Source organism: Notolepis coatsorum, assembly GCF_963971535.1.
Source record: "Notolepis coatsorum genome assembly, chromosome: 14".
Lineage (NCBI taxonomy): Eukaryota > Metazoa > Chordata > Actinopteri > Aulopiformes > Paralepididae > Notolepis > Notolepis coatsorum.
In genome coordinates, this window is record NC_140178.1 from 31,790,736 (window position 1) to 31,803,925 (window position 13,190).

The window sequence follows — 13,190 nt, forward strand, 5'->3', positions numbered from 1 at the left end:
AGGGTGGGGAGGTGGGATTTCTTTAAAAAAAATTTACCTCCTTGTCTGTTACTTTGGTAACCAAGGTAAAAGACAAGGAGGTTAAAAAAACAAACAAACAAACAAACAAAAAGATCTCAGAAGGGATCTTGGCCCGAGAGAGAAATTCAGGGACGGATACGAGCTGAAAATGAACAATAAGCACGATCCATTGTCATTAACACTGTAGCACACCAGAGACATCCAGCATGCCGGGCACTGGGGGTGGGTTGAAGGTTCAGTTATTGACCTGCTGCAGTTTGAAGACACTGCTCAGCTACAGGCCTATTATGCTTGGAGCTTGATATGGTCCGTGTCAAACACGTTTCTACTACTTCAAAGACATTTCTCAAAACAGCTGCAGCCACAGCATGTAAACAATGGAGTGGATACATTGGTATGTTTTGCATTTGCATTTGGCACGTCACCCATGACAAGCATGTAGTTGTCTTTGGAGTGCATAATGTTTAAGTGTGTGTGTGTGTGTGTGTGTGTGTGTGTGTGTGTGTGTGTGTGTGTGTGTGTGTGTGTGTGTGTGTGTGTGTGTGTGTGTGTGTGTGTGTGTGTGTGTGTGTGTGTGCGTGCGTGCGTGTGCGTGTGTGTGTGTGTGTGTGTGTGTGTGCGTGCGTTCGTGTGTGTGTGTTTGTTCCCAGGCGCCAGGGGATCACCAACTCACATGGAACTCAGTGGAGCATAAGCTGTGATTTGTCTCCCCCTGGTGGAGGATGTTATTTGAACATGCACCGGCGAAGGTTGTCAAGGCGACACATTAGACTGTTCATAGCAACTGACAGCCAATCGATTGTCAATAGAAATATCGTGGGGATGTCTCTGGGACTGTGTGTGAATGCAATTAAAATCTTGAAGAACCCCTGAAGAGTGGCGGCACGTTGGGGTTTTATGGGGACGATTTGGACGGACAGTTCAACGGCCTCGTCGTTGTCCGGTGAGTTCACGGAGGCTCCTGAGCAGCTCCTGAAGGCCGGGGGACGCGGATCTCAGCACAGGATCTGGGAGAAGGGGTGTCTGAGCAGCTCCTCGGCGCTGGGCCTGTGCTTGGCCTCCACGAAGATGCGGCGGGCGAAGTCGCGCGTGTGCTCGGAGATGTGCGAGGGCAGCATGGGGTTGGTGGGCTGGGTGGCGATCTTGAAGATGGCCGCCATGGCCTCGTATTCTGCCCAGGGCGGCTTCTCCGTCAGCATCTCCACCACGGTGCAGCCGAGGCTCCTGGGAAAAATACAAACACACAGGATGTACCAGTCAGGACCACAGGATGTACCAGTCAGTACCACAGGATGTACCAGTCAGGACCACAGGATGTACCAGTCAGGACCACAGGATGTACCAGTCAGGACCACAGGATGTACCAGTCAGGACCACAGGATGTACCAGTCAGGACCACAGGATGTACCAGTCAGGACCACAGGATGTACCAGTCAGGACCACAGGATGTACCAGTCAGGACAACAGGATGTACCAGTCAGGACCACAGGATGTACCAGTCAGGACCACAGGATGTACCAGTCAGGACCACAGGATGTACCAGTCAGGACAACAGGATGTACCAGTCAGGACCACAGGATGTACCAGTCAGGACCACAGGATGTACCAGTCAAGACCACAGGATGTACCAGTCAGGACCACAGGATGTACCAGTCAGGACCACAGGATGTACCAGTCAGGACCACAGGATGTACCAGTCAGGACCACAGGATGTACCAGTCAGGACAACAGGATGTACCAGTCAGGACCACAGGATGTACCAGTCAGGACCACAGGATGTACCAGTCAGGACCACAGGATGTACCAGTCAGGACCACAGGATGTACCAGTCAGGACCACAGGATGTACCAGTCAGGACCACAGGATGTACCAGTCAGGACCACAGGATGTACCAGTCAGGACCACAGGATGTACCAGTCAGGATGGCTGAAACCCGCCCAGTGTTCCGTCGTCGACTAAAAACGCAATTCTTCAATCAATATCTGAAAAAAAACTTGTACTGTCTTTCACTAGTATGTACTCTGCTACTAAGGAATCTACCTTGCCTATATTACTACCTATTATACTAATATGCACTCAAGTATGTAGCACTCAAGTTCAACACAGTTTGACGAACAATATTACTTACCCTCAGCTGCCAGAGTCGTACCCTTAAAGGTCCCATATTTTGCTTTATTTTTCACTTTTTGGGCAATTTTACACAATTCCTGTGAGTCTATGGAACACATCTGTTTCAATACATTTCATTGTTTTGTATTTTTAATCAAGTACTGTGGAGCACCACTTTCTGCCCTTCCAATGGCCAAGCTGTTTTTGGCTCCGCCCATACTCGCAATGCGCTTTGAGTGACAGTCACCCGCCTGCACTAGCAGATACGAGAGAGAGAGCGAGAGTCCCCCCCCCCCCCCCCCCCCCCCCGAGTACCCGAATCCCTCCCACCCATTTTATCTCGTGAAGCTGCTTCTGTGTGTGTGATTGGGTTGGCTAGCTAGAGGCTAACGTTATGTTAACGTTACGAGGGTGCATTGCAAAGCTTATTTAAGCATTGAAGTTTTCACTGCACATAGAAACAGCGCAGGGGGGTAAAGCTGGGATTTATAAGCACTCTGGAGCTATGTTGTCAACACTTTTGAGGAAGTGCTGAGAGTGGAACAGCTGAAGATATCTGCTGTCGAAACCGCTTTCGCATTATTTCCACTCTCTGCTTATATAAACGTATCACAGTTGATTGTGGGCGGGCGGTGGCAGATCAGAATTCTTACACGTCACAGATCCGAGTAAATTCAGAATGGCTTAGTTCAGTGGGGGAGGTTCCTGCCTAAGCTATACTGAAAAAACGGGACTGGGTAGAGATTTCATATCTCAGTGTTGGTACAACCCCACATTGCTAGAAAACAATGCAAACCAGTTGCCATTTATAAGATAGGGGACCTTTATGGGTGGCTGATTGGCGCAGTGGGCAAGGCGCTCGCCTCTAACGCAGGAGACGCTGGGTTCGAGCCCAGCTCTCTGCGTTGCTACCGGCTGGCCGGTCGTTCATACTAACACAATTGGCAAGTGTTAGAGGGTGGGAAAAGCCGGTGGGTGGGGATTTGACGTTGTGGACAGCGACTCCTACAGGTCGGTTTGGTGACGCCGGTGCAGGAAGTGACGGGGGCAGCGTGAGCCTCCCACGCGTTACTCCTCGCCACTGAGAATTCGAGCTGCTGCGGCAAAAAGATGCGACAGGCTGCCTCCTCGTGTACCGGAAGGGACACGTGATGCAAGGCTTCTGTCCTCACTACAACCGACCTGTGGGAGGCATAGTCTAGCAACGTTCAAGACAGGGGAGGGAAGAATTGGATACACGAAATTGGGATGGGAGAAAAATAGAAAATGGGGAGAAAAAGTGGATAAAAAAAGATAGGGGACCTTTAAGTTCCTGCTGACCTGTTGTACAGAAGTCGCTTTGGATGAAAGCGTCAGCTGAATGACTAAACGTAAATGTAAATGTATATATTTTCATTGTTACTTTAGAAAACAAACTTGTACAGTATAGCTACAGAAATGAGCCTATTCACAAACAAGAAACTAAGATGGTACAGTATGTCCATACGAGAGCTGTTTTTATGCTCTCAGCGCCGGAGGCAGTGTTGTGGTACTCGAGTCCTGGACTGATTTTCAGGACTCGTGACTCGACTTGGACTTGAGCACTGATGACTCGGATGACTCGAGCATTGACTGCATTTGTACTCGGAAGGTGCAGACGAGGACTCAGACTTGTTAATTGATAAATATTTTCATATTTATTTTGTAATAGGCCCTAATCATTTGGCATAAGATATTGGTGGCTAGTACATTTGTTTGGCTATTGTGTCACAATGTAAATAAACTCCCTTTGAAATGGTGACTGCTGTGTCATTTATGTTTAATGTAGACCTTTTTTTTTTTATTTGTATGTCAGCTCTTTGACTGCCAGAGTGGAGTGGACTCAACCTTGATGACTTGGACTCGGACTAGGGTAATGGGGACTCGACTCGGACTCGACTCTTCTTTGGTGACTCGGACTCGGACCCAAACACTGGGGACTCGAGACACGACTCGGACTCGAGATTTAGTGACCCGACTACAACACTGGCCCTGGCTGTTCCTGGAGGACTACTGGAGACGCTGGAAGTACGGCGCTCTTGAACTACAGTCAACTTCTAGAGAGTCGGCCGCCATGCGTTGAGCACCAAAACCCAAGTATACTCAGGTTTTGATACTTTGATATTTTTCCTTTGATCCCTGTTCTATACACTCCCTAGGTCTCCCTGGCTCATCTGCCTACGTTGGAATTGCAATGACCATCGAATCTCACCAGGTGACAGTATCGCCTACCTTTTGAACTGGGGATATCACTTGTCCCCAGTACTGAGTTTACCACCAGCTGTTTCCGCCTAGGAGTGGATCACAACATAGCAATCGGTGGAAGATTTGGTTCTTTCCCGTATGGTAGCCATGCCCAATATACACAAGTAATTGCGATCGCCATGGGATCGACTGGGATTTATTCATTTTGGAGTACTTTCTGACTGAGGTAAGGTCTATCTTAGGTAACCTGCTGGTATTTTTTTTACGTAAAACATGCTTCTGTACCGATCACAGTGTCGTGTTTTACCGGGACGTAAAACATGCTCGACAAACACGATCGCAGTTTCTAGTTAAAACGACCCCCCCCCCCCCCCCCTTGATGATTTTGTGAAGACACATATGTACATGGTATATACCTTTGATTTGGAAGTATTTGGGGTTTCAGGCGATCAACCAGAACGATTTGGGCATATTGCATATAACGCGTCATATCTCGCAATGAAAAAAGACTGGATTATTTTGGAAAGGGGCGATGTTTAGCGTGTAATAGCGCACAAACTACAGTATGTAGAAATGAACTGATTAGTCAGTGATGGACTATGAACAATGCATGTCAAATGAGCCATACTATTGTCTCCATAGCTATAATACCGAATACACGATGGGTCTGCAAACATCGCTAAAATGGTCAACAACGCTAACGCCATTGAGTACAGATGGGGAAAGAGGGTGGTGCCCAATGAGTTAATGCACAACAACAGCAGACCATAAATAAACGTGCTTCAGCACATCTGAGCATGGGCCAGAGGTAGATTAGTTTGTCAAATGGTGTGATGAGGCCTTCCTACAACTAAATATCACAAAGACCAATTATGTGGTCATGGACTTCAGAAGGAAATACAATATAAATATCTTGGAATGGTCATTGACAATAATCTGACATTTTATGCAAATTCCGATGTGGCCTGTAAAATGGGACAGCAAAATGTTTACTTCCATAGGAAGTTAAATGCTTGTAATGTAGATAGGGGTCATTGTTTTACGAGTCATTTATTGAATCTGTTCTTACTTTTTCTATGATTGCTTGGTACGGTAACCTGAACATAAGGCAGCAGCTTGTAGAGCTCTCACTAGAGCAGCAGCTTGTAGAGCTCTCACTAGAGCAGCAGCTTGTAGAGCTCTCACTAGAGCAGCTTGTAGAGCTCTCACTAGAGCAGCTTGTAGAGCTCTCACTAGAGCAGCTTGTAGAGCTCTCACTAGAGCAGCTTGTAGAGCTCTCACTATAGCAGCAGCTTGTAGAGCTCTCACTAGAGCAGCTTGTAGAGCTCTCACTAGAGCAGCAGCTTGTAGAGCTCTCACTAGAGCAGCTTGTAGAGCTCTCACTAGAGCAGCAGCTTGTAGAGCTCTCACTAGAGCAGCTTGTAGAGCTCTCACTAGAGCAGCTTGTAGAGCTCTCACTAGAGCAGCTTGTAGAGCTCTCACTAGAGCAGCAGCTTGTAGAGCTCTCACTAGAGCAGCAGCTTGTAGAGCTCTCACTAGAGCAGCAGCTTGTAGAGCTCTCACTAGAGCAGCAGCTTGTAGAGCTCTCACTAGAGCAGCAGCTTGTAGAGCTCTCACTAGAGCAGCTTGTAGAGCTCTCACTAGAGCAGCTTGTAGAGCTCTCACTATAGCAGCAGCTTGTAGAGCTCTCACTAGAGCAGCTTGTAGAGCTCTCACTAGAGCAGCAGCTTGTAGAGCTCTCACTAGAGCAGCAGCTTGTAGAGCTCTCACTAGAGCAGCAGCTTGTAGAGCTCTCACTAGAGCAGCAGCTTGTAGAGCTCTCACTAGAGCAGCAGCTTGTAGAGCTCTCACTAGAGCAGCTTGTAGAGCTCTCACTAGAGCAGCTTGTAGAGCTCTCACTAGAGCAGCAGCTTGTAGAGCTCTCACTAGAGCAGCAGCTTGTAGAGCTCTCACTAGAGCAGCAGCTTGTAGAGCTCTCACTATAGCAGCAGCTTGTAGAGCTCTCACTAGAGCAGCAGCTTGTAGAGCTCTCACTAGAGCAGCAGCTTGTAGAGCTCTCACTAGAGCAGCAGCTTGTAGAGCTCTCACTAGAGCAGCAGCTTGTAGAGCTCTCACTAGAGCAGCAGCTTGTAGAGCTCTCACTAGAGCAGCTTGTAGAGCTCTCACTAGAGCAGCTTGTAGAGCTCTCACTAGAGCAGCTTGTAGAGCTCTCACTAGAGCAGCAGCTTGTAGAGCTCTCACTAGAGCAGCAGCTTGTAGAGCTCTCACTAGAGCAGCAGCTTGTAGAGCTCTCACTAGAGCAGCAGCTTGTAGAGCTCTCACTAGAGCAGCAGCTTGTAGAGCTCTCACTAGAGCAGCAGCTTGTAGAGCTCTCACTATAGCAGCTTGTAGAGCTCTCACTATAGCAGCTTGTAGAGCTCTCACTAGAGCAGCTTGTAGAGCTCTCACTAGAGCAGCTTGTAGAGCTCTCACTAGAGCAGCAGCTTGTAGAGCTCTCACTAGAGCTGCAGCTTGTAGAGCTCTCACTAGAGCAGCAGCTTGTAGAGCTCTCACTAGAGCAGCTTGTAGAGCTCTCACTAGAGCAGCAGCTTGTAGAGCTCTCACTAGAGCAGCAGCTTGTAGAGCTCTCACTAGAGCAGCAGCTTGTAGAGCTCTCACTAGAGCAGCAGCTTGTAGAGCTCTCACTAGAGCAGCAGCTTGTAGAGCTCTCACTATAGCAGCAGCTTGTAGAGCTCTCACTAGAGCAGCAGCTTGTAGAGCTCTCACTAGAGCAGCAGCTTGTAGAGCTCTCACTAGAGCAGCAGCTTGTAGAGCTCTCACTAGAGCAGCAGCTTGTAGAGCTCTCACTAGAGCAGCAGCTTGTAGAGCTCTCACTAGAGCAGCAGCTTGTAGAGCTCTCACTAGAGCAGCAGCTTGTAGAGCTCTCACTAGAGCAGCAGCTTGTAGAGCTCTCACTAGAGCAGCAGCTTGTAGAGCTCTCACTAGAGCAGCAGCTTGTAGAGCTCTCACTAGAGCAGCAGCTTGTAGAGCTCTCACTAGAGCAGCAGCTTATAGAGCTCTCACTAGAGCTGCTCAGCTATACGGTTCCATTGGAATGTTTTGGTGGAAACGTTCTACCTTCCAAACTGTATACAATTACCTGTGCTACTGCGGGCCTCTTCAGACAGAGACAGGCCAGGGTGCTGAGGGCTTGGGGGGGGGGTACAAGACCCCCTCAGGAGCCTCACCCCCCGCTGTGGCTCCTGGTCTGGCCCCCAGGGAGACTGGGAACTTAGAACATTCTGATCTCTGTTAAAAGCTGGCTGGCTGGCTCTTAGCCAATCATATCCCTCGCCTGATGGTTTTACCCAATCAGATTGCACAGGGGAATCCCTGGGCAGCAGGTGGGTTCATCATCCCGCTGCTCAGTGCGTGGGAGCATTGTGGTATTTTCGTTGAACAGGGTTAAATATAGTGCTTTTCCCTTCTGCTTCAAGAATGCTGCCTTTAGAAGTTATTTTCCCTTCCTTAAAATTCCAGTCGTCTAGCCAACAGCCATCATGGCGGCTCAATCGCTCCAAGAAATTAAGCGCCTTATAAGAGCAAATAACAGCTTTAACCTGGTGAGGCAGGGCACTCACAGTAAATAATTTTAGGGGGAGAGCAATCAGCCTACTCACTGCCTTAGTATTTCTTCCCCAGGCTGAGAAGGAGACAGAGTAAGGAAGACAAAATAATGAGTTCTGGAGGGATTCAATGATGGGCCTGCAGGGGGTACGCTTGAAGCCTTTTTACAACGCATCGCCGTTTCTGGGTTCCCGTTTTGCACTCTGATTGGCCAGGTCATGTGACATGAGCGCCAATCATGGGACGGCAAGTTTCTACACTGGTTAAGCTTAGGCACTCTTCGAAATTGGTTAAGGTTAGAGTTTGTCTTAGAGCGTGACGGCAAGTTATTTCGCCGGTTAAGCTTAGGCACTAATTTCGAAGTTGGTTAAGGTTAGAGTTTGTCTTAGAGCATGGCGATAGAACGCCAGGTAGTTTGCAGGCTGTTCGACGCGGAAATGGGCAAACACACTATTGGGCGCACATGTCACATGACCTGGCCAATCAGAGTGCCGGAAACGCGGATGCGTTGTAAAAAGGCTACACGCAGGGGGTACATGTGGTGCCAGAGGTGTGTGTGGGGGGGGGGGGGGGGGCTTAACCACACGATTCCTTCTGATGATGACTCGCGTTTCCTCAGTCACCAAACAAGTGTATGTAAGCGACCGTTATGTAAACAACACCTGTATGTGATCTTACTCTGGATTATACAGCACAAGTACAGTGCAACGAAAAAAGGTTTGGCATCCGACCAGAGTACCAAAGTGCAATAGCATTTGTACAATGTACAGTAGCCCCTTTCGTGACTGTGATGCACGCCTTGCTTTGAATACAGCAGTCACTTGCTCCACATTACTCACCACATTAATGCTCACCATGAAGCACTGGTTATTTACGAACGGTTCGTTCTAAATGTATCACAGAGAGTTTTCAAAGGTACTCACAGTTGCACGAGGGTTTCACACACAAAAGCGGGGTGGTTTGAAAGCTCTGCGTTGCTAATAAACATTTTAAATATTTTTTATAAATGAGTATCACTGAGGTAGCGTTGCGTCAAAATGGCTTCCTCTTTTTCTTCCGCATTTTGACATGCCGGAGTGCTGTGATTGGCTTCTTCTCTTCTTCTGCTTTGTCACATGCCTGGTGCGCCCAGCAATCACAGCGCTCCGGCATGTCAAAATGCGGAAGAAAAAGAGTGCATCACAGTCACGAAAGGGGCTAAATGTACAGGTGATTAAACTGGAGTATATATATATATACTGAGTAATAATGCTCATCAGATGTATATTCTGTGCAGTGTTATATTATTATTGTACTGCAGTGATACAGGTATATATCACTATACCTGTGGTAGACTATGGTAAGACCCTATGGGTAGTAAGACATACTGGCCAGTGGTATAACTAGTAAGAGTAGGTAAGGAATATATACACATTTATAATATGCAGGTATATACAGACAGATGTGGATAAATATATATACAGTAAATATGATATATATGTGTGTTATATGCAGGTATAAAAATAGGTATAATCATCAAACTGTTTCGCTGTTTGCTTCCTTAAACATAAAACATAAAAAAAACATAAATAAAATTGTCAATAGATAAAACATAAATAAATATAAACAGCAAATAAACACAAGCCTGTGTCACTCCACCCCTGTTTTTATGTTTAGTGATTTTCTACTTCGTAACGCGTCTCATCTTACCAGACGTCAGCCTTCCTGCCGTAGCCCTCTCCGCTGATCACTTCCGGGCTCATCCAGTAGGGGGTGCCGGTCACAGAGCGCATCCCCGTGCCTGACATGCAGATGGTCTGCAGCCTCTTGCTGGCGCCAAAGTCTCCCAGCTTCACGTTGCCCGCTGAATCCCGCAGGATGTTGGCACCTGAGTGCGCGGAGGCGCCAGAGAGAAGGTGTAAACATCGCACATAAACCAATCGCCTTCCACGCGCTCCGAGAGCGTAAACACAGATACATTCAACCGGTGTCTAAACATTTATCCAGTATCTGGATATATTTATCCAGGGTCTAAACAATGTCTAAACTCATTCTTGGCTCTCGGCCTGTTAATTTATGACCAGCTAACCGTACCTTTGATGTCCCTGTGGACGATCATGTTGCTGTGGAGATAGGACATGCCCTCCAGGATCTGTCTGGTGTATTTCCGGGTCACATTCTCTGTCAGAGCCCCGTAGGCCTTCAGCTGGTCTTTGACTGAGCCCTGGGAGGAAGGAAGCACATTGTTTACATTCTGTCCCCTATGGACGACAGCTACACATATAAGACCGCAAAGATATTCCAGCGCTGAAGACCATAGCTCAACCCCCCCCCCACGAAGGCTCTAAGCCCTAACCCATACAAACATGAATGATGGTAACCTCTAGTGGGTTTTTTTTGTACACACTATAGAGGAATACTGCAGTGAGTTATAGTATTCCTGTTTTTTCTTCCTACACTGTAGTATTCATCATAAAAATGCTGTGTCATCCGATACCTAAGTAATTCCCTACTTGACCGCGGAGGACCCTGCAGACTCACCCCTGGCATGTACTCCATGAAGATGGTGAGGGTCTTCTCGTTGTGGTCCCTCAGACAGCCATAGTACTGAACGATGCGGTCGTGGTGCAGATTCTTCAGCAGCTGGATCTCACACTCCAGAGCGCTCACCTCCTGAAGAGAAACAAAGCAACCATTTTGGATTTGATTTATGTGAAATATCAAAAATATATATGTTTGTACATTGTAACAAATACATAAACACATGTACATATATTTGTAATGAAATATGATGCTTTTATACAAAGTACCTTACACCAACCGTGAGTGCATACATTTGTAGCAGGGCCCTGGTGAAAATCAAACCCCTAACCCTGGAAGAGGCAGTGCCGTGCTCTACCCACAGAGCTGTACAGGACCACGTAAGTACACACTCTGTATTGTGTACTAATCATAAGTACACACTCTGTATTGTGTACTAATCAACGATTCCAAAGGGGACCGAGTTCCTAATCCATAAACGATGGAAGCTTTACAGCGTTGAGGAGAGTAGAAAAGAGGGCAACCGCAATAAACTAGAGATAAAGTTTCCACTGGTTTCCGCTGACCACGTAAAGCCGCCACCACGCACTTTAAAAACAACAAACAGTGACAAGCGGAAAACGACAGGGGGGGGGGGGGGACATCATTCTGGCTCCTAGCGGACCCCGCAGCCAAGTAAAGAAGAAAATGACGGCAGAACAGCGCCGCAGTTCCCCAAAAGCAGTTCCTGTGTTTACCTCGAGAGAACGTGTCTACTAAGGTCATGTCACCGGGGAGAGAAAGAGAAAGAGAGAGCAGAGGACGGAGGGAAGGGGGAGAGACGGAATATTCCCAACACAAAAGTCCACAAAATAGACAGAAACAACAACAACTGATTCACATCCGCTGCAGGGGGGGGGGGCTCAGAGGGGTGATAAGAGGCCAAGGCAACACTGCCCCCCCCCCCTTACACACTCAACTCAGATACAGGAAGTGACCATGCATGTTTTCTCTGTGGCAGACAGGAAAAGACATTAAAACCGGTGGGGTTGGGGGCAGGGGGCGGGAGAAAATCCCTTCAATATATTCCACTTCTTGAGGTCATTGCGTTGTGGGAGAGGGAAGGATGATAAGCATTAAGAGAGAAGTATTTCATTACTGTGTCAGAGGTGAATGAAAACACGGCTGCATTTCAAAAGGTTTATTCAGCAGCCCGGTGCTCAGTCAGTCATACTAACTACCGTACCTGCATTCCAACACAACAGCCTCAACAGATTAACATGCACAGCACAGCACATCATTCTTCACATCGCTCCGAGCTGAACGGTGTCTTTAGGCCACCAATTAACAAACATTAATTAAACAACATTAGTTAAACATGAATTAGTCATTAATTAAACGGAAGGTGTGTGAAGCTCATTGTGAGTGTGCACTAAAACCTGCATGCCAGTCACTGCTACTTCACAATACTGTGCCAATCATGTCTTGGTTGAAACTTTTGACACGTATGTTTTGAGGACAATTCAGAGGACAGAGCGTCTGATACACGAAATATGCAAGCAATGTTTGAGGACTGACGAGCGACGATAGTTACGCATGTAACTGAGGTTCTATGAATCCTGGATGACCCGCGGCGCTTAAATCACTGAATCTTCTGTCTTGTGCAGGTCGAGTATTCATACTGACAGTCAGGCGTGACCCCTGGCGACCCGAGCTAGGGTATATCTTCCGCGGAGCCGTCTGAGATCCACCTCAGACACAAGGACATGGTCGCTGGCTGACAAGGCATGCGGTTCACCTACACGTTTCGCTGACGTGGTGGCAAGGAGAAATGCAGCCTTAGCTGACAACCACCTCAGCTCTGCCTCTGGCAAGGACTCAAAAGGAGGTGGACATAGACCATCCAGCCCTAGGGGCAGGTCCCATGCTGGAGCCCTCGGGGCGCCAGATGACAGTATTAGCTGAAGCATTATAAACAAGCCCTCCAGAGAAAGACATCAAAGTGTCTCCGTCAATATTTCACATTATCAAGAGTGAATGATATGTGTAGCATGGAGTGAATTATATGTGTAGCATGGAGTGAATGATATGTGTAGTATGGAGTGAATGATATGTGTAGCATGGAGTGAATGATATGTGTAGCATGGAGTGAATGATATGTGTAGCATGGAGTGAATGATGTGTAGCATGGAGTGAATGATGTGTAGCATGGAGTGCATGATATGTGTAGCATGGAGTGGATGATGTGTAGCATGGAGGGATGATATATGTAGCATGGAGTGAATGATATGTGTAGTATGGAGTGAATGATATGTGTAGCATGGAGTGAATGATATGTGTAGCATGGAGGGATGAATATGTGTAGCATGGAGTGAATGATGTGTAGCATGGAGTGAATGATGTGTAGCATGGAGGGATGATATATGTAGCATGGAGTGAATGATATGTGTAGCATGGAGGGATGAATATGTGTAGCATGGAGTGAATGATGTGTAGCATGGAGTGAATGATGTGTAGCATGGAGTGAATGATGTGTAGCATGGAGTGGATGAATATGTGTAGCATGGAGTGGATGAATATGTGTAGCATGGAGTGAATGATATGTGTAGCATGGAGTGAATGATGTGTAGCATGGAGTGAATGATGTGTAGCATGGAGTGAATGATGTGTAGCATGGAGTGGATGATATGTGTAGTATGGAGTGAATGATATGTGTAGCATGGAGGGATGAA

General features: G+C 47.3%; 1 protein-coding gene across 1 annotated transcript in view; it reads right to left on the bottom strand.

Annotated features, from left to right (window-relative positions):
* Positions 1 to 484: 484 nt before the first annotated feature.
* The window catches only part of map3k3 (mitogen-activated protein kinase kinase kinase 3), a 49,784-nt gene continuing 37,078 nt past the window's right edge, over positions 485 to 13,190 (bottom strand). The window contains exons 14-17 of the mRNA XM_084328196.1: positions 10,480 to 10,611; positions 10,033 to 10,162; positions 9,649 to 9,826; positions 485 to 1,245 (exon numbers count right to left, since the gene is read on the bottom strand). Of these exons, the coding sequence (XP_084184322.1) occupies positions 1,017 to 1,245; positions 9,649 to 9,826; positions 10,033 to 10,162; positions 10,480 to 10,611 (669 nt within the window). The 3' untranslated portion in view covers positions 485 to 1,016. The remainder of the gene's footprint in view (positions 1,246 to 9,648; positions 9,827 to 10,032; positions 10,163 to 10,479; positions 10,612 to 13,190) is intronic.